The sequence below is a fragment of the Euprymna scolopes genome, chromosome 6 (genome assembly GCF_053919585.1).
Source record: "Euprymna scolopes isolate OS-2025 chromosome 6, ASM5391958v1, whole genome shotgun sequence".
NCBI lineage: Eukaryota > Metazoa > Mollusca > Cephalopoda > Sepiida > Sepiolidae > Euprymna > Euprymna scolopes.
This window is the reverse complement of record NC_136487.1, coordinates 162,001,857-162,024,121: the sequence shown is the minus strand read 5'-3', so window position 1 is coordinate 162,024,121 and position 22,265 is coordinate 162,001,857. Positions and strand designations below refer to the sequence as shown.

The 22,265-nt window shown below is 33.1% G+C and overlaps 1 protein-coding gene across 1 annotated transcript in view; it reads left to right on the top strand.

Annotated features, from left to right (window-relative positions):
- The window catches only part of LOC145278094 (uncharacterized), a 62,924-nt gene that overhangs the window by 5,413 nt on the left and 35,246 nt on the right, over positions 1-22,265 (top strand). Inside the window, exon 2 of the mRNA XM_080130359.1 lies at positions 2,340-2,434. Within this exon, the coding sequence (XP_079986485.1) occupies positions 2,340-2,349 (10 nt within the window). The 3' untranslated portion in view covers positions 2,350-2,434. The remainder of the gene's footprint in view (positions 1-2,339; positions 2,435-22,265) is intronic.

The window sequence follows — 22,265 nt, the reverse complement described above, 5'->3', positions numbered from 1 at the left end:
GAAACTGCCCAAGAGCCCTTATTTTGGGCTTTTTGTGTGACTAGGTGTTGTTCGTTATGAACCATATATAGATAAGGACAATCTAGGGACTCACACCTTTGAGAGAAGGAAAGAATTTTTCAATTTAGTGCATCTGTTCGAAATTTTTTTTGGTGTGTGTAATATATATATATATATATACATAAATAATTTAACATTTTATTAATAATATACATAAACATCAATCTCATATTTTCTTGATCATTGATAAGAACCGAAGTTCACATAAAGCAGGGGAGATAAATCAATTTTTCATATAAGCAAGTACAAATGATCGACATATTCCGATAAAACTGCAATTAACAATAAAATTGGTTTTATTTGTAATTAATCTTTTCAATCATTTTTTCTGATTTTAAGTGACAATACTTCAGCGCAACACATAACACTGAATTGCGATCAATAGTAAAGAAGTACCAACAAATTTGCTGAATCATTTGTTGGCAAACACAAAAATGCTTTCAATGAAACACTTATTTTTCAAATATTTTAAATTTATAATTTTTAATCACTTTATTTCGAAATTATTAAAATTATGCAAAAAAAACCTTTTCATTTGAACATTTTTGAGCAGACATGATGATGACGCTAACTTCCTCCATTGAAAATGTTTTATTTTTTTGTAAAAGCAATCTTCATATTGCTATCAGTTAAAGACAAAATCTTCAGTTTTTTTTGTTTTTGAGTTGTCTGATTTTTAAGTTGAGTTTATTTCCCAATGATTTTATCACTCTTTAAAATATTTAATTTTTATTTTATTTTATTTTGCAAAAAATTTGACAAATTATATAAAAAATATTTTTTGAATACTTACTGTAGAATATTTAGATCGTAATTCAGTTTGTATGTGAATTTCTATATAAATAAAACTGAATAAAATTTTATGAATAAAATTGTGTCACCACTTTTCACGTGTTTGCATTTCTTGCCTTTGAGTAATGCCATGCTAAATCGCCCAACACTGAAACCCATATCTTCTGATTTTGTTTGTATCTTGCACCATAGACGAACATCAAAAAAATTAAGAAATCCTGTAAATTTTATCATGTAACTGAGTGGTTGTCAGTTAAAACCATTTTTTTTTCATTCTGTGTAAATCGTACAAGATATTGCACAAGCAGCATTTAAATAATTACATTTTCCTAAATATTTTCAGTTTGGAACGTGATATGACTGAAAATTCACTTGGCTAAGGTTTTTGATCAAAGAAATCCAAAAATGGCAACTTTCTTTGTGAAGCTTTCTTTGTGATTTTTATCAGATTTTGGAGTTTTTCACAAATACACCAATATGGGGCAAAAAAAAAAAAAGTTTTAGAAAACTTTCAATAGTAAATTAGAAAACAGCTTCACAATGATCAGATATTTACAATAAAAGCAAATTTAACAAACACCTGAATAAATTTTCAAGGTCACATCATGGTCCAAGATAAGAATTTATCTAGTCTGGTAGAGTATCCAGCTTCGTGCTATTACTTGAAGAAGGAGCACCATTCCTCACAAAAGCTAATGTGGATTAGCCATAGTGGGGAGATCTTCTTTGGCCTGTGAATACTATGTGATTTTGAATATTTGGTGAGGGTTTACTTCTATGGAAGAAGTATCCTCATGCCAGGTTGTTCTGACAAACCCCTGTACAGAGAGACCTTAGACACTCGACGATAGTGTCTAGTAGGCATTCAAGTTCTCTCCCTAAACAATTCCTACAGCTATGTACCTTGAAAATGGAGCCATAAAACCTAATATATGGGGAAGAATGAGAAAGAAGTAACCTTAAAGTTAGTTTCCCCAATGATTCTGAGTTAAACAGATTTTCAAAAACTACCTGGCAAATATACTCGAGGAACCAAGTGCAGGAGAGAGTCAAACAATTGCACTTAAAGAATGATGGTTAAAATCTTAAAATGATCTCTTGGTTGGAATATATGAGTATGAGATATCAGGTGAATGTCTGGTATCTGGTGGGATGCCCCATCTCCCAACTTGAACAAGCTGATAAGAAAATTGAAAAAAAAAAAAAAAAAATCCCAGAAAATGTAATTATTAAAATGTTCGCAGGCTGACATCTTGCATGATTTACATAAAACAGAAAATACTCTAAATTGAAAATATTTGGTAGATTGCCAAAACTTATCTCTGAAGAGACATCCTTTTAATGGTTCTTGATGTTCTCGTTTTCCAAGTTCAGTTATGGACAATTTTTTTTTTTTTTTTCTTTTTTTTTTTTCAGATGAATATTCTTTCCTGATGACTTCATCAATCTTTAAAATGTTTCTTTTTTTTTTTTGCTGATGTTTTCAGATTATTCTAAAATTTTATGAATAAAATCGTGTAACCGTGTCTTCTGTGTGTATGTAACTCTTATAGAGACCAAAGCCACTCGAGAACAATATCTAGTAAGTAATTCAAATTCTCCCTTTGTTTTCCTTTATTAATGCTAAAAATCGCTATTTTTGCTGCCCCGTTATATTGCCAGTTTTGTCCTCATCCAATTGTACATGGTAAAGAATGTTGCAATTTTGGGCCACACCGTATCACTAGGTGTATCAGAATTTTTGTAGGAATTTTTGACACCCCTAACATGAAACTGCGAATAAAATATAAAAAAGTCGTAATTTCTCTTTTAAAAGTGAGTTGTTTATTTTCTTTATGCATTTTACTTCCAAAATAAACTATTAAAGTTCTATAAAAAGTAATAGAAATATTATTTTTTTATTTTTTAAAAAACTAATGAAATTAATTGAATTTTACGAGCTCAGTATTTTTCAATTTTTAAACTTTAAAAATCTATCAAAATTTTTCTATTGATTCAATTTTTACGATATTTTCAGGGTCAATGTGAAATTTTATGCTCTTTCCAATAAACCGAATATAATATTTTAGACAAACGTTTTTTTTTTTTAATTCACCCCCCCTATTTTGAAATGTCTATTAAAAAGTAAATAATTAATTTACCCACCAAAGTTTTATATATCACAAATTGAAGATAAAAGATTAATAAATAATATATTCTAATTTAAAACAAAAAAGAATAGTTTTTTTGAAATTTACCTGTAAAGTCCGAAGTTTAAAACCTTTTTTTTTTTTTTAAACCACGTTTTTTTTCTTTTATTTAAAAAAAAAAATGAAACCTTGATCCTTGCTCCTTTAATTGAAAAAAAGTTAGGGGTTGAATTACATTTTTCGAGTAGTTATAAGCTTGGAAAGACAGGGGGTCGAATTAATTCACGCCTCCCATTTTGAAATCTCTATTAAAAAGTAAATAATTAATTTACTCACCAAAGTTTTATATATCACAAATTGAAGATAAAAGATCAATAAATAATATATTCAAATTTAAAACAAAAAAGTAGTGTTTTTTAAAAATTTACCTTAAAATCCGAACTTTAAAAAAAAAACACTTTTTTTTTTTTTTTTTAATAAAACCTTGGTTCTTGCTCCTTTAATTGAAAAAAAAAAAAAATAGGGCTTGAATTACATTTTTCGAATAGTTATAAGCTTGGAAAACGGGGTGGAATTATTTAATATTTTTCACGAAATTGCTGACACACCTACCGCATCACTTGCTGTTTTTGACGCTAGAGTGAAAACTGTGCGAGCCTTTTCTAGTCTCACACAAAAACATGCGTTCATATCTCAAGCTATATTACTTGTCATATACATAGGCGCACACGTACATATATTCACGTTCGCGTACATACACTCACATTCATGTGTATATACACACACGCTAACGTACACACATGTACTCACATACACGCACGCATGGACAACGTCACTTCCCCTTTCAAAGGAAATCCACACATGCGCAAAAGACACACCGGAAACACCTATTTTTTTTTTTTTTTTGCTGATGTTTTCAGATTATTCTAAAATTTTATGAATAAAATCGTGTAACCGTGTCTTCTGTGTGTATGTAACTCTTGAGAACAATATCTAGTAAGTAATTCAAATTCTCCCTTTGTTTTCCTTTATTAATGCTAAAAATCGCTATTTTTGCTGCCCCGTTTTATTGCCAGTTTTGTCCTCATCCAATTGAATGTTGCAATTTTGGGCCACACCGTGGCGCATCATCACTTGCTGTTTTTTGACGCAAGAGTGAAAACGCAGGAATTTATGCATTTTAGCTTTGTTGCTTTGAGGCTCTCAGGAAATCGTAAGTTTTTTTTTTTTTTTTTTTTTCATAATTCAAAAGTTACCCTACCCTGCTTGAGTGGGAATTATCTAACTTTATTAGATACATACCACCTAATAATACTTTTAAAGATTTTACATTTAAAGGGAAATAACTTATTTCCCTTATTAAAAGATATTTTTTGGTATCAGGAGTTATGTAAAGCACCAAACTAGGCGCTTATATCAACAGTTACTCCGACTAAGGGAGATAACCAGCATAAATATAAAAGCATATTTTGCTAGGTATAATTTGGGACGCTTATTAATTAACGTACACAAAACAAAAGTAAGCCACGTGTTACAATGTAACTATGTTAATTAATAAAAAAAAAAAAAAAAAAAATTAAATAAACTTGTTATTTAACGAAAATAAAAAAAATTGAAAAATAAGAAATTTATTTTTCTTTATTTTACTTAGCGTCAGGATGATAAAATCTTTTGAAAGATTTTGAAGTATTGAAACTGTCAAATTCCGGCTATGAGGCTATGATTAAAGTTTAAAGTCAAACATTAATTAATCAGTATTATTTAGACAAACAAAAACAGAATAAGAGAAATTGCGATGTTATATATATATATATATATATATATATATATATTTTAGATTCAAATATTAATAACTACATTTTATTTCAGTATTTAATTTATGTATTTCTGTTGTATTAAATGCTAGCTTTTTTTTTTTTTTTTTTTTTTTCTCATCCATAAATGTTTATCTACCAAGTTGATCTTAAATATTGTATAATCAATCCATTATATTATCATTTTCAGTCCCCCACCCCTAATTTCTGGCTCCCATCTTATCTCGCAATTACTTATAATGTCACCAACTAACTTTGGAAGAACCCTCCCCATCTGCTTTTCTTTTATATCATAAGTTTCTTAAAACGTGACTAGTTAAAGTTCAGAATAAAATCACGCTTTCTCTTAACGGTTAATTTAAAAAAAAAAAAATCTTCTGAACGCTATTAAAAGTTAAATTCTTCACTAGTTTGCAGTTTGGAGACGGAAGCGTTGTTGTGATAAGTGATTTTCTCTACTAATTCGCACTTTTTATTTTTAGATTCAAATATTAATAACTACATTTTATTTCAGTATTTAATTTATGTATTTCTGTTGTATTAAATGCTAGCTTTTTTTTCTCGTCCATAAATGTTTATTTATCTACCGAGTTGATTGCAAAAATAGATTACCTAATTGTACTCATTTTTAGTTCGTGAGAGGGGAATCTATCACCATACTTTCCCTTAAACACATCTGTTGGACTTTTATTAAGTACAATACTTAATGAGTTTTTTTTTTTTAATGGAGAGTAGAAAACGCATTGTGGATGCGTTATCGGCAGCTCCTGTTACTCTCGCTTCTTCTTATTTGTCCCTCAGTCCTCATTTTTTAATGAGTGATTTTTCTGACAAAGGGAGAAGAAAAAGCTGTTTTCTAGGTTGGCAGTATTTTGCGCGAACAGTTGGCAGAGTTGGTGGAAATTTTCTGTTTCTATGTCTATCCTTGTAGCCATGTCACTAGTAAGGGTGCTGGAGGTAAACGTTTTGTCTGGGCTGACGTTATCCGCCTGATAGTCAGGGACCCGAACCTTGGATTAACCACTAAGGAGGCTGTCCTATCAGCAGGTGCAAAGTACTGGGGCTGCTGTATTGCCATTTGGTGAATGGAATCTGGACCATGCAGTAGCTTCTGGTGGGGCCTCTCGATGCCATACTAGTGGGTAATTGTTACGGCTTTACCTTATCATGTGCTACAAAATAAAAAAAAAAAAAAAAAAAAAGAAAATTCTTCGTTTCTTTTTCTCTCTTAGTTTCCCCTCTCTGTCCTGCTCTAAGTAAATCTGACGACCTAGTCCACAAATTCCAAAATTTCATCATGACAAGTTTCAAGAAAAAATACACGATTAAACCCGGTTCTCCAACTTCCAACGTAGACCCCTACTACCATGTCTCCTTCTCCAACATCAGGGATCTTCGTTCTAACCTTCCAGAGGTTGAAACCCAATTACAGGAGACTAAACCATACCTTTTATTTTTAAGTGAAACTGGCATTGGACAGGCTATTTCCCTAGATGAGTTTGCAATTACAGGATACTCTAACTTAACTTCTAAATCTGACCCCCAAGATCGCCATGGGCATGGAATATGTGCCTATATTAAAGATAGCTTTCCATGTGGGAGGGACATCTCCAGGGAAGATCCTAACTTACCCTATATGTGCTTCCGGGTTGCTTTAGCTCACACTACTGCATTTATATTTACTCTCTATCGCCCCCACAACAGCGGAGTTACTATCTTTCAAAGCATATCTGAGAAAATTGACCAAGTCCTTTCTACTTATCCTTCAGCTAACATTCACGTATGTGGAGACTTCAATGTTCACAACGTCGAATGGTTGACCCACTCAAACAAGACCGATGGTGAGGGGAGGTTCTGTCATGATTTCTCCATTGCCTATGACCTCACTCAGATTGTTCAGGAACCTACCCGTGTGCCCGATAATGACGGCCAGTATGCGAGCCTACTAGACCTTTTTCTCACAACTTGCCCTGAACTATGTTCAGTTTCTGTTCTGTCGCCTCTTGGATCTTCCGACCACTCTGTTGTATCAATTAAGATAAAAATGAAATGTAATAAGTCCCCAGACGTACCTCTTCATCGTACAGTATATCGATACACTAAGACTGACTGGGATAGCTTCCGTACATTTATATCTGATCTACCTCTGCATTCCATGTTTAAAAAGGATGTGTCCTCTATAGTATTAGACCTGACTGAATGGTTAATTGTAGGTATTGACCATTTAATACCCTCAAAAAAGTTTCAGCAAAAACCTAACAGCCAGCCATGGTTCTCTCCAGAATGTGCTGCTGCCATTGCGCACAGAAATCACTTTTTCCACTGCTTCAAACGTAATAGATGTATGGAAACTAAAGCCGTTTTCAGGACTGCCAGCAACCATTGTAAGAAAGTAATAAAGAACGCAAGAGAGTTGTATGCTCAATCTGTTAAGTCCAAAGTAGCTGAGCAGCGGCTTGGTTCCCACCAGTTTTGGCAAATAGCAAACAGAATCCTGAACAGAAGCGTGTGCTCCATCCCAACTATTATCAATGGACCTGAGGTAATCTCGTCAGCATCAGACAAAGCCAAACTCTTTGTCAAGAACTTTGCAGCTAATTCTACCCTTTGCGACCAAGACCGCCAACCCCCAATATTTCCTCCTGTATCAGAAAACACGCTATGTGATATATGTATATCTGTACGTGATGTTGCCAAGCTAATCAAAAACCTTGATTCGAGTAAAGCAACTGGCCCTGATGGTATTCCAATTATAGTACTCAAAAAACTTCAACCTGAACTAGCGCCCATACTTACAAAACTGTTTAAACGTTGTCTTAAGGAGAATAGTTTCCCATCTCCCTGGAAAATCTCATCAGTATGCCCTGTATTTAAGAATTCAGGTGATCGCTCATCCCCCTCTCAGTACAGGCCAATAAGTCTCCTGTGCGTCATGAGTAAGTTGCTAGAATCTGTGTTAAATACAGAAGTAATCAACCATCTCAACAATAATAACCTTCTTAGTGACACTCAATATGGTTTCCGTTCTGCTAGATCTACAGCAGATGTGCTTACAGTTATATCGCATAGGATTAGCAAATCTCTCGACGGTGGCAATCTTTCTAGGGCAATTGCTCTTGACATATCTAAAGCCTTTGATAGGGTATGGCATAAAGGTTTACTTCATAAGATCGCTAGCTATGGTATAGCTGGAAAAGTCTTCCCAATTATTAAATCATTTCTTTCTGATAGGTTCATAAGAGTAGTAGTTGAGGGGCAAAAATCAGAAGCTCACAGTATTAATGCCGGTGTCCCTCAGGGATCCATCCTGGGCCCAACTCTTTTCCTGATCTACATTAATGATCTTCCAAATCATATCCTTACTTCATTTGTAGACATTTATGCTGACGACACTACCATTTATGGTAGCACATCTAAGACAGTAAACGACCAAGTTCTCTCCAATTCTCTCTCTTCTGATCTTGAGCACGTAGTACAATGGGGAAAGGAGTGGCTGGTTACTTTTAATGCATCTAAAACCAAGCTTCTCTCTTTACATCATCAACATTCTAATCCACATTTGTCATCAATTGAAATGAATGGCTCTCGTCTTCAGGAGGCCTCAAGTTTTGACAAGCTTCTGGGCTTGACCATTACTCCTGATCTTAAATGGAACACGTATATCTAATCTGTTGCCAAGGCCACTGGAAAAATGGTGGGATCTTTCTATCGATCCGGTAGATATCTCACTGCTGATGCTATTCTCTATCTATATAAGAGCCAGGTACGTCCAAGGATGGAATACTGTTGCCACATCTGGGCAGGAGCTGCTAGAAAGGACTTGTCCTGCCTTGATAGAGTTCAAAATAGACTTAGTAGCCTTGTAGGAGATGTCCTTTTCTCCTCCTTGCAACCTCTATCTCACAGAAGAGATGTTGCGAGTTTGTCTCTGATGTATCGTTATTTTCATGGAAAGTGTTCAACTGAGCTTCAATCTATGGTCCCCCCTTGCCAAACTTTCACAAGAAACACTCGTCTAGCTGTAAACACTATCAATAATTTCCCCCACTCTTTATCTGTGCCTAAACCTAAACGTAGATTCCATGAACAAAGCTTCTTTCTTAGAACTGCACGCCTGTGGAATTTTCTCTCGTTTTCCTGCTTTCCGGCTGACTACAATATGGTTGTGTTCAAGTCTAAAGTAAATAAGTTCTTGATGAGCCGTTCCATATAAGTTATCAAATTTACCAAATTTTCATTACTAATGATTACTATATTGACCAATTTCTACTGTACACTCTTTAACCCTTATCCTTGAGTGGCCTCTGGGCCTTGATAATGTGGTGATGCCTTTGTAAAAAAAAAAAAAAAATATATATATATATATATAAATAAATGGTACTCTTGCAGAGAAAAGATCGTGCTGAGCTGAAATAATAACGTTATTTTATAGGTACGTGCAAAATGAATGCCGATGCTAAAATGAATAAACATTTTGACTCCTCCCTTTACTTAAAAATTCACCAAAAATCACCAATCACCAAATCACCAATTTTAATGAAATTATCATTATTTATCAAATAATGATCAGGGAATATATTGAAGTTATTATTTTTATTTAAATCTTAGTGGAAGTGTATTATACAAATATACCTTTACTAAAGTTATGGTTTTCAGCAGTACAAAAAAAAAAATAAATAAATTTATTTTTGCTTTTTTATGAAAATAAAGCATCGTAAAATGTAACAATTAAAATTTTTTAAATTTTTAATGGAACATTACGATAAAAGCCCCTAAAATCTGTATTAATGAATTCTATATAACTCAAAGAAAAATGAATTTCTCGAACTACCGATATTATCATTGAATTAAGCATTGTTTATTTAATATTTTCACACAAAAAATTATAATATAAATATAAAATTTTTTAAAATTACAGGTTTCGCATAATTTTTATATGTATGATTTTAATATTTTCCTTGCTTAACTGAATGTAAAACTTTCACCGTAACATAATTTTTATAAAAAAAATTCAATTTATAAACAGGAACATAGAAAAATAATTAAAAAAATGGTAAAAATGATACAAACGTTCAGAATAGGAATGTAGGGTTGCACGTCATTAGAAGAAAACTAGCATCCCCCCTTCCTCCATTTTAATTACATGATGTCATTTTCAGTCTTTCGACTGGCTGAAATTTATGTTTTGTACAAACAAGGTGTTTTTTTAAATTTAATTCAATATCTTAGGACTTTACTAATTATCTTTGAAATAAACCCAGAAAACTAATATTTATCTTTTAAGGGATTTTTACAATGAATTTATTTAATTTCAAAATTTAGTTGAATTGGTTAGCTCGCCATGAAAACATTTTTCATAACTTTTTTCACGTGCACAAATATTTTTTTCTTCCTTTTGGAAATTATGTTTAGTCTTTAATCTTTCAAAAAAAGTAATCGGAAACCTACAAAAAAAAAAAAATAAAATATGATAAATCGGCTTTCAAAACTAGGTCCTCCTATCTTCATCTGCCCATTTTTATCCATAGGCCTACCTATTATTTTAAAATCTGTTTTTAATATAGGGGGCGTTTTTTTTTTCATAGCTATTCTGTAGTTTCACCAAGCAATTTAGTCACCAAAAGGTACCGTAAAAATTGAATTTAATAATAAAAAAAACTTGCACGGCCCTTCCTTTACCCGAGTACCTGTATTTAGCATTAAAATATATATGATTTTCATTTGTTTTCACGATTTACTAAAATAAAGAAAAATAAATTTCTTATTTTTAAACGAAGGTTTTTGGTTTCATGCCAAAAGATATAGCCAATAATTGTTGGGGACGAGAATCGAGATGTTCCATCTTCATCTTTGGTGGAAAAGAGAAAAAGGGAGAAGTATTCCCCCGTATAATTATTGCCATCAGAGAGCAATATGTGATGATAGGATTTTGTTTCATTAATTAACAAGTTTATTTAATTTGGTTGTTGATTAATTAACATCGTTTCATTGTAACAGGTTGTTTACTTTTGTTTTGTGTTAATTAATAAGTTTATTTTGTTACTTAACATTGTTATACTTTAAGTTCGTTAATTAACTTGGTTTCTTTTTTAAATTTCGGGACTAACTTCACTCAGCGTTTGCAGGTATAGTGTTCGTGTATTTATTTATTTATTTTACTGCTTTGGCAATTTCTGGGCCTAATCTCATTCAGGTATAGTTTGATTGCTAACTTGTTTTCTTTTCATGTAATCATTTTCTCATTTAACATTCATTGTTCTACTGATTATTTCAGCGTCCAAAATTATACCTTGGAAAATATGCTTAGTTTTCTATGTCTATGCTGGTTATCTCCCTTTGATCGGAGTTACTGTTAACGTAAAAACTAAAATCTTTTAAAAAATAATTTACAAATTTAAATTCACCACTATACATTTCTGTTTCTTGGTAAACAAGTTACATATTTTAATCATTTAATAATAGATTAAAAAAAAAAAAAATAGAATTATGGTGGCACTCTTCAGAATTTTAAACGAATTTTGAAAACTTTTAAAATGTCAAATAAGGTCAGTTAAACTGGATTTAAAATTCTTTGATCGGAGTTACTGTTAACATAAGCGCCAAAAACTAAAATCTTTTTAAAAATAATTTACAAATTTAAATTCACCACTATACATTTCTGTTTCTTGGTAAACAAGTTACATATTTTAATCATTTAATAATAGATTAAAAAAAATAGAATTATGGTGGCACTCTTCAGAATTTGAAACGAATTTTGAAAACTTTTAAAATGTCGAATAAGGTCAGTTAAACTGGATTTAAAATTCTTAACAGATTCTAAGGCATTATTGGGATTTTCCCAATTATATGTTGTATGAAAAACATGGTGACACCAACGAGAATACAGGAACACAACACACATGAAAGTGTAATAAAATTTATATGTAAAGAAGGAAACGAGAAAAGAAAGAGAAAAAAGTTTTGCAAATATCTGGTATTTATGGGAACTTATCTCTGAAGATGCATCCTTTTAATGGCCCTTGTTTTCCTCATTCTCTTAGTTTGTTTCGGCGGAGGGTAGAAATAGGGAGCCTGTTCTACAGATGCTGAGATGAACCCTTGCACCAAACATTGATGTTTCCTTTGTGTTTTCTCTATCAAAAACTCAATCCTGTTTTGCAAAGTTAAAAACAAAACCAATTTTCCTCTACAAAACAAGCCAAACCAAACACCATGAATAAATAATTGAAACTATAAAAATACTTATAGCATAAAATATTTTTGGTTATAGTCAGCTAACATACTTCCTAACTTTCAGTGTGTCAGCTACCGGAAGCTGTGACAAGTCAAATCAATTCCTCCACTTTTATTATTCTTCAGTATTTCTATTGTGAAATGATTTATTAAAATAAAATAGTAGAAAAGGACGTTATTGAAAAATATACAATAAAAATCAACAAAATTATACAAATAAAAAATAACACAATTATTCTTTATTTGCACTTTGTGGGAACATGATGAGAATTAGCAGCGAACCGGATGTTAACGTATCCACCATGAGAGACAAAATGAAAAATCGTCTTTTGCACATGGCTCCACACATCGCTTCTGCTTAGGAAGAAAAAATAAGATAACCACAAAATAGTTATCGATAAATGGCAGAGCTCCGCGCCTAAAATAAACACCTCAAATATCACAGTCACTGGGAGCCGGTTTGACACTATAAAACGAGTTATTTTAGGGAACCATAGGAGAGAGGAGGAAAAAGAAGACGAAGAAGCCGGGCTGCTAGCTGCTGATGAAAGAAGTCACCCGCTTTCCAGTTACAAGACAGGACACGCATCACCGACAGCAGGATGACCGGCCTACCCCCACCACATACATCATCCAAAAGATAAGTTACATTTTACGAACATTCATTCCTTGTCAATTCATACATACCTACAAACATTTTACGAACATTCATTCCTTGTCAATTCATAGATACCTACAAACATTTTACGAACCTTCATTCCTTGTCAATTCATACATACCTACAAACGTTTTACGAACATTCATTCCTTGTTAAATCGTACATACCTGCAAACATTCTACGAACATTTCACCGTAATACAAACTGTCAAATATCTCCATCGGACTATGCATTCTTCGTTAAATCACATTCCATCCTACGAACACTTCGCCTCTTCTAATGCAAACTGTTAGTAGTAAATAAAATCGGTTCTCAACCTTCAATATTTGTCTGTCTTTAATTATATGGAGTCAGAATCTACATACTTCCAACGTTGTTCAGACAGAGGCCATAACTTTTAATAACAAAAAATCTAAAAATAAGTTTTTATTTTATTTGAAAAAATAAAATAATTGTAATCCAAATAAAAAAATTCGAACATAGTTCATCACTTAAAAAAATTTTTTAAACGCGTTTTCAATAATTCTTTTAAAAAAGAGAGCAAAAGTGTTTTCAATAATTCTTAAAAAAAAAGAAAACTAATTTCCATAATTCTCAAAACAACTTTTCAATGATTATTAAATAAAAAAAGAGATTGATCGGAAAAACGTAATAAAAAAGTACATGCACAGGGGAGATATAGGTATGAGAGAAAAAAGTGAAGGAACTGATTTACCTTGTCACCACTTCTGGTAGCAGACACACTGGAAGTTAGGAAGTATGTTAGCTGATAACTTTTCTCCCAATTACAGAATTTGCCATTTAATAACCCCCAAAAGGATTGATATGCTATGTTCGAATTTTTTTTTATTTGGATTACAATTATTTTATTTTTATGCTTTCATAAACATATTTCTTATAAAATTTCTAATAAAATAAAATATGCCATAAAACAAAACAACCAAACTCTATGAATAAATATTTGAAGAAATAAACTACTGGAAGTATAAAACCTTTCTCCAAACTTATGTTGCGGACCAGGATATAATAATACTCTAACTCGCCACAAGAAAATAATGAAACGAATAGAATTGAAGGAAACAAAAACTCAATTGCTGGATAAGATAAACGTGTCGTTTATTTACTGTTGAAAGAATGAATGTTTTAGATATAACATGTGTTCATGTCTGTGCGGGTGTAACCATCGTTCGTTGTGGGACTGGTGTTGTATAAAGAAAAGGAAATGTGTGTTCATCTCACTATCATTTGTTCGCGTGTGGGAAGAGAAGTGAGTAATGTAATAGAACGAGAAATGGCAGTCCATCGTGTAGACAAAGTAAAGGATAGAGGGTTGACGTGTTAGCAGTCAGCTACGCGAAGATGTTCTCAGGGACCAGTAGTAGATAGAGAGAGAAAGGGTGTAGGTACTGTCTGTTGGCCTTTTGTCCCACATAGTAGTAAATGGCATGAGGTACGCGGTGAGTCCGTAGACCGACCAGCTCGAAAGCTGGTCCTAAAAGGAAGAAGACGCTTGTTGCTCTTTCTTTTATAGGTGTTTCCGGTGTGTCTTTTGCGCATGTGTGGATTACCTTTGAAAGGAAGTGACGTCGTCCATCTGTGTGCGTACGTGTGCGCGTACGTGTGTGTACATGTGTGTACATTAGCGTGTGTGTATATACACATAAATGTGAGTGTATGTACGCGAACGTGAATATATGTACGTGTGTGGACGGGGGCGCGTATGTTTGTGTGCGCGTATGTATGCGACAAGTAATATAGCTTGAAATGTGAATGTGTGTTTTTGTGTGAGACTGGGAAAGGCTCGCGCACTTATTGGATTTGGCATTAAATAACCAGAAAGGGTAGATATGGTGTAAAGAAAACAACCAAACCAAATCAACTCTTGCACATGTCCTGCTGTGTCAAAAGCAGAGATAACAGCAGCCATGCTTTCTTGTTAGAGGATTAATCAGCAAAAAAGGAAGAAATTTGAGGAAAAAAAAAAAAAAAAGATCATGTGGGGATCAGTTGAGGTTTTAAAATGTAGCCTGTGATTGGTTGTTTGTTATCCAATTACAAAGCACATAGCAAACGCCTCCATAATCATTTCATTAGTATTAAAAGCTTGAATGTTTTGGAACCTATTTATATCCAAAGAATTTACAAATAAAAATTAAATCAACAATCAAACCAAAATGCTTTCTTAAATGACATTGGTTACTGCAATTTCACTGTTTCGGCAATTTTTGTATTTTATGTAAACTATAAAGTTTTGCATAAATTGTACAGTTCCAACGATAGTATGATCCTTATTCCGCATAAATACCAAAATAAGTTTAAATAGATTTCAAAACAAACTGAAGAGATTAAAGAACAGTAATTGATAATTTAATAATAACAATTGTTAACAAAGATGGCTGGCATAAAAAAAAAAAAAACTTTGAATAATATGAAATTTTTATACATTAAAAAGAAAAGTACAATTTATTTTTAGGATAAAAGATACAGTTTCAAAACTAAAAATTAATGTTATCAAAAACATTTGGATATAAACCAAAGTAGCTGAGCAGTGGCTTGGTTCCCACCAGTTTTGGCAAATAGCAAACAGAATCCTGAACAGAAGCGTGTGCTCCATCCCAACTATTATCAATGGACCTGAGGTAATCTCGTCAGCATCACACAAAGCCAAACTCTTTGTCAAGAACTTTGCAGCTAATTCTACCCTTTGTAATCAAGGCTGCCAACCCCCAATATTTCCTCCTGTATCAGAAAACACGCTATGTGATATACGTATATCTGTACGTGATGTTGCCAAGCTAATCAAAAACCTTGATTCCAGTAAAGCAACTGGCCCTGACGGTATTCCAATTATAGTACTCAAAAAACTTCAACCTGAACTAGCGCCCATACTTACAAAACTGTTTAAACGTTGTCTTAAGTAGAATAGTTTCCCATCTCCCTGGAAAATTTCATCAGTATGCCCTGTATTTAAGAATTCAGGTGATCGCTCATCCCCCTCTCAGTACAGGCTAATAAGTCTCCTGTGCGTCATGAGTAAGTTGCTGTAATCTGTGTTAAATACAGAAGTAATCAACCATCTCAACAAAAATAACCTTCTTAGTGACACTCAATATGGTTTCCGTTCTGCTAGATCTACAGCAGATGTGCTTACAGTTATATCTCATAGGATTAGCAAATCTCTCGACGGAGGCAACCTTTCTAGGGCAATTGCTCTTGACATATCTAAGGCCTTTGATAGGGTATGGCATAAAGGTTTACTTCATAAGATCTCTAGCTATGGTATTGCTGGAAATGTCTTCTCAATTATTAAATCATTTCTTTCTTATAGGTTCATAAGAGTAGTAGTTGAGGGGCAAAAATCAGAAGCTCACAGTATTAATGCCGGTGTCCCTCAGGGATCCATCCTGGGCCCAACTCTTTTCCTGATCTATATTAATGATCTTCCAAATCACATCCTTACATCATTTGTAGACATCTATGCTGACGACACTACCATTTATGGTAGCACATCTAAGACAGTAAACGACCAAGTTCTCTCCAATTCTCTCTCCTCTGATCTTGAGCACGTAGTACAATGGGGTAAGGAGTGGCTGGTTACTTTTAATGCATCTAAAACCAAGCTTCTCTCTTTACATCATCAACATTCTGATCCACATCTGGCATCAATTGAAATGAATGGCTCTCGTCTTCAGGAGGCCTCAAGTTTTGACAAGCTTCTTGGCTTGACCATTACTCCTGATCTTAAATGGAACACGTACATCAAATCTGTTGCCAAGGCCGCTGGAAAAATGGTGAGATCTTTCTATCGATCCGGTAGATATCTCACTGCTGATGCTATTCTCTATCTATATAAGAGCCAGGTACGTCCAAGGATGGAATACTGTTGCCACATCTGGGCAGGAGCTGCTAGAAAGGACTTGTCCTGCCTTGATAGAGTTCAAAATAGACTTCGTAGCCTCGTAGGAGATGTCCTTTTCTCTTCCTTGCAACCTCTATCTCACAGAAGAGATGTTGCGAGTTTGTCTCTGATGTATCGTTATTTTCATGGAAAGTGTTCGACTGAGCTTCAATCTATGGTCCCTCCTCGCCAAACTTTCACAAGAAAGACTCGTCTAGCTGTAAACACTATCAATAATTTCCCCCACTCTTTATCTGTGCCTAAACCTAAACGTAGATTCCATGAACAAAGCTTCTTTCTTAGAACTGCACGCCTGTGGAATTGTCTTCCGTTTTCCTGCTTTCCGGCTGACTACAATATGGTTGTGTTCAAGTCTAACGTAAATAAGTTCTTGATGAGCCGTTCCATATAAGTTATCAAATTTTCCAAATTTTCATTACTAATGATTACTATATTGTCCAATTTCTAATGTACAATCTTTAACCCTTATCCTTGAGTGGCCTCTTGGCCTTGATAATGTGGTGATGCCTATGCATAAAAAAAAAATTAAAAAAAAAAAACCATAGCGATCCTTGTTATACTGCAATTGAACCAGATAGTATGGCTTAAATTTCTGTTTCAAAACAGGGGGGGGGGATGAATTCCTACATGCGCCTCTGTTGTATCTAAAAACCATATTTGTTCTTAAATGGGTACAAATGTAGGAAATATTCAATGAAACAAATTAAATGGACTGCATCAAAAACGTAGGAAGCAACAACCGGGATTGTAAAAATGTTCTATATATATATATATATATATATATATATATATATATATATATATATATATATATATATATATATATATATATATATATATATATATATATATATATATATATATCTCATTAGAGAAGGAAAGCAGAAGATAGAAAGAAAGGTAGATAAACTCTACATATGATAACCGATTGGGTTTGGATCGTTTCATAATTTCTATTGTTCATTACTTTTCAAGAAAAGGGCTACCTTCAATGGCTATCTGTAGATTTAACTGACATTCGCTACCCCCCCCCCCTTACCTCGAACCAAACACATGATCTTTTACAACCAATCACGGTCTTGTATATCCTAGTTGCTTATTATCATCCGTCATTATTATTTATTTCTATAGATTTTACAATTGTTTACTCTTCAGTGATTGGAGGGATTCTTTAAGAGTTTTGCTGACAATCATTTCTATATTTCGACAACTCCCCTTAACTTTGTAGTTACGTCAAGTACCCCCATTATCTGGATGCATCTCAATCTTTTCCAATTTCTTTTCCAACGTCTTTATAACATTCTGAAGATTGCAGTCACATTCCAACGAATAACTACTTTCAATAAATGTGGCAGATCTCAAGGGAATATCTTTATATTAATAAAGTCTGTGTGACCAATTCTCATGTGAATAATAAAACAAATTGAGAAGGTGAGAGGGGGATCAGGGGAGGGGTGTTGTATGGACGCAATTCCCGGCTTTACGTTACTTAAATCATTATTTTATTATTTGATTTCGAGGATTCCAGTGATATTGTATTAATAAAGGTCAATCTGCACAGCTTATTCTACCTTTATAATATCTTGATTTGTTTTTAGTTTGTGTCTCTATCCGTTAGACCTCTGTAGAGGGTGGAACAATACAATTGTTGCCCTAGAAAAGACGACATGATTCCATTTTTGTTTTATGAAAACAGTTTTCTTTTTTTGCTGCACGCCATCTACTAGTTGGCCAGTTGTGTACAAATCTCAAGAGCAATAGGAGCCTTCTATCATGTCTGAAAATGACACAATGATTAACGAGCAAGATTTGAGATGCGCCGCTGTATAACTCATGCTCTATACTGATCCAAGTTATGACAACAGGACCATTGCCAGCACCCTCAAAATGTATCGCTGGATTGCCGCAAACAACAGGGACATGCCCAGGGTAATGAAAACAAAGTTTCCAGCCACGGTTATGGTCTTTGGTGTGGTTTCAAGCGAGGGCCACATCATGCCATCTCACATCTTCGAAGTCAACTTGAAAGTCAACACCAAAGTGTACCTGGATGTGTTGAAGAGTGTGGTAACCCCCTGGTGCAATCAGGTGACTGCTTGCAGACCCTGGGTGTGGCAGCAGGACTTGGTGCCAGCCCACAAATCCAAAGAGACCCAGGCTTGGTTTCAGAAAGAATGCTATAACTTTCTACCCTTCTCTCACTGGCCTCCCTCCTCCCCCAACCTGAACTCGCTGGACTACTTCGTTTGATCATACACTGAGAACCTCACCAACATGACCTTCCATTACACCAAAGCCAGCCTGATCACCGCCATCCGGCGAGTATTCGCCGAGCTCCTGCCGGCACTTGTGAAAAAGGCATGCTCCCAGATCTGGAGCCATATTGAGGTGGTGATTGAGGCTGAAGGTGGCTACATTGAATAGATGTCAGTTATCCGAATTTATTTTTTCAACCAAAGTTTTGAAGTAAATTAAAGTATTGTTTTAGGGTGACAGCTTTATTGTTCCACCTTGTATAGTGTTTTAATTTGCTTTTGTTTGTGTCGCTGCATTTTATTGTCTTCTATAAATTACCTTTATTTATACGCTAAACAATGCTTAAAGGGAATTATATAAATTTTGTACCAGTCTAAATTCGTTTCAGTTTGTATTGATCCGTTACACTTCTGCGTTGTATAGCTTTCTATGAATTTAAATTTTGTTTATATAAATTTTTTTTCTCCAGATTTCCAGACGAAAGTAAAACTAAAAAAAATAACACTTCCTTTCCTCTAATTTACATCTCAGTTATGAAAAGGCTACCTTAAGTGAAAAAGACTTCAAATGTCACCCTCACCCAAATTAGAATGAAAATATAGCAGACTTAAATAACCTTTGAATAATCTAAGCTCTGTTGAAAGAGTATAGGTCCGAATAGTGAAACCAGTTGTGCAGACGTGTTGGAAAAGCAGAGGTAATTAAGGAGATTCGAAAGTGGATCTTGGGTTCACTTTCGATAGCTGCATAACTCTTGCTTCCCTTATTTTATCCTCATATTCAGTGAGAATGTTTCTGACAAAGAGGAAAGAATTGCTGTTTTCTGGGTCAGAGCCTATTCCATCTAACACTTATCATTGGCAAGTTTTTGACCTTGAAGTATCATCTTTTAACTCCTTACATCAAGTGGCTTCATGCCTTGTCTAAAGCAATATCCATTAAAAAAATAGTACAAACCAAGAAATTAAAATTGGTGTCAGTGTGTTATGAATTAGCATGTCTCAATCACTTGCAGTGGATATATCCAATGTTAAACTAACTTCAAGTCTATGAATCGGAACACATATATTGAGGGCATTGCCAAGGCTGCTACAAGGACGATGGGCTCGCTCTATCCTGCTAGAAAATTACTCACACCAGAGAGTATCCTATATATTTAGAAATCCACAATTCGCCCATGCATGAAGTATTGTTGCTACATCTTGGCTGGTGCATCTGCCACTAGTATCTCCCTCTTAGACAAGAGTTCAGGAGACTCAAATTTAATAGATTCCGCACTATCGGCCAAGCCCAAACCTCTTTCTCATCGTCACAATGTTGCATCATTATGGCTGTTTTACAAACAATTTAATAGTAATTGATAATTTAATTATAATGATTCTCTTGACCTTCTAGTTGCGTCAAGTACTTCAGTTATCTGAATATATCATGATCCTTTCCAATATCCTTCCTATCACCTTCATAACATAACGAGGAATGTAGTCATATTGTATTAATAAAGTTGAATGTTTATAACATTCTGTGGAATGCAATCATATTGTATTAATAAAGTTGAATATTTATAACATTCTGAGGATTGCAATCATATTGTATTAATAAAGTTGAATGTTTATAACATTCTGTGGAATGCAATCATATTGTATTAATAAAGTTGAATGTTTATAACATTCTGTGGAATGCAATCATATTGTATTAATAAAGTTGAATGTTTATAACATTCTGAGGATTGCAATCATATTGTATTAATAAAGTTGAATGTTTATAACATTCTGTGGAATGCAATCATATTGTATTAATAAAGTTGAATGTTTATAACATTCTGTGGAATGCAATCATATTGTATTAATAAAGTTGAATGTTTATAACATTCTGTGGAATGCAATCATATTGTATTAATAAAGTTAAATGTTTATAACATTCTGTGGAATATAATCATATCGTATTAATAAATTTGAATGTTTATAACATTCTGAGGATTGCAATTATATCATATTAATAAAGTTGAATGTTTATGACATTCTGAGGATTGCAGTAATATTGTATTAATAAAGTTGAATGTTTATGACATTCTGAGGATTGCAATCATATTGTATTAATAAAGTTGAATGCTTATGACATTCTGAGAATTGCAATCATATTGTATTAATAAAGTTGAATGTTTCCTGACGATTGCAATTATATCGTATTAATAAAGTTGAATGTTTATAACATTCTGAGGATTGCAGTCATATTGAATTAATAAAGTTGAATGTTTATAACATTCTGAGGATTGCAATCATATTGAATTAATAAAGTTGAATGTTTATAAAATTCTGAGGGTTGCAATCATATTGAATTAATAAAGTTGAATGTTTATAACATTCTGAGGGTTGCAATCATATTGTATTAATAAAGTTGAATGTTTATAAAATTCTGAGGGTTGCAATCATATTGTATTAATAAAGTTGAATGTTCATAACATTCTGAGGATTGCAGTCATATTGTATTAATAAAGTTGAATTTTTATAACATTCTGAAGATTTAAATCATATTGAATTGATAAAGTTGAATGTTTATAACATTCTGAGGATGGCAGTCATATTGTATTAATAAAGTTGAATTTTTATAACATTCTGAAGATTTAAATCATATTGAATTGATAAAGTTGAATGTTTATAACATTCTGAGGATTGCAATCATATTGTATTAACAAAGTTGAATGTTTATGACATTCTGAGAATTGCAATCATATTGTATTAATAAAGTTGAATGCTTATGACATTCTGAGAATTGCAATCATATTGTATTAATAAAGATGAATGTTCATAACATTCTGAGGATTACAATCATATTGTATTAATAAAGTTGAATTTTTATAACATTCTGAGGATTGCAATCATATCGTATAAATAAAGTTGAATGTTTATAACATTCTGAGGATTGCAGTCATCAGTTGAATGTTTATAACATTCTGAAGATTTAAATCATATTGAATATATCAAGTTGAATGTTTATAGCATTCTGAGGGTTGCAATCATATTGAATTAATTAAGTTTAATGTTTATAACATTCTGAGGGTTGCAATAATATTGTATTCATAAAGTTGAATTTTTATGACATTCTGAGGATTGCAATCATATTTTATTAATAAAGTTGAATGTTTATGACATTCTGAGGATTGCAATCATATTGTATTAATAAAGTTGAATGTTTATGACATTCTGAGGATTGCAATCATATTGTATTAATAAAGTTGAATGCTTATGACATTCTGAGAATTGCAATTGCATGGTATTAATAAAGTTTAATGTTTATGATATTCTGAGGATTGCAATCATATTGTATTATTAAAGTTGAATGTTTATAACATTCTGAGGATTGCAATCACATCGTATTAATAAAGTTGAATCTGTATGACATTCTGA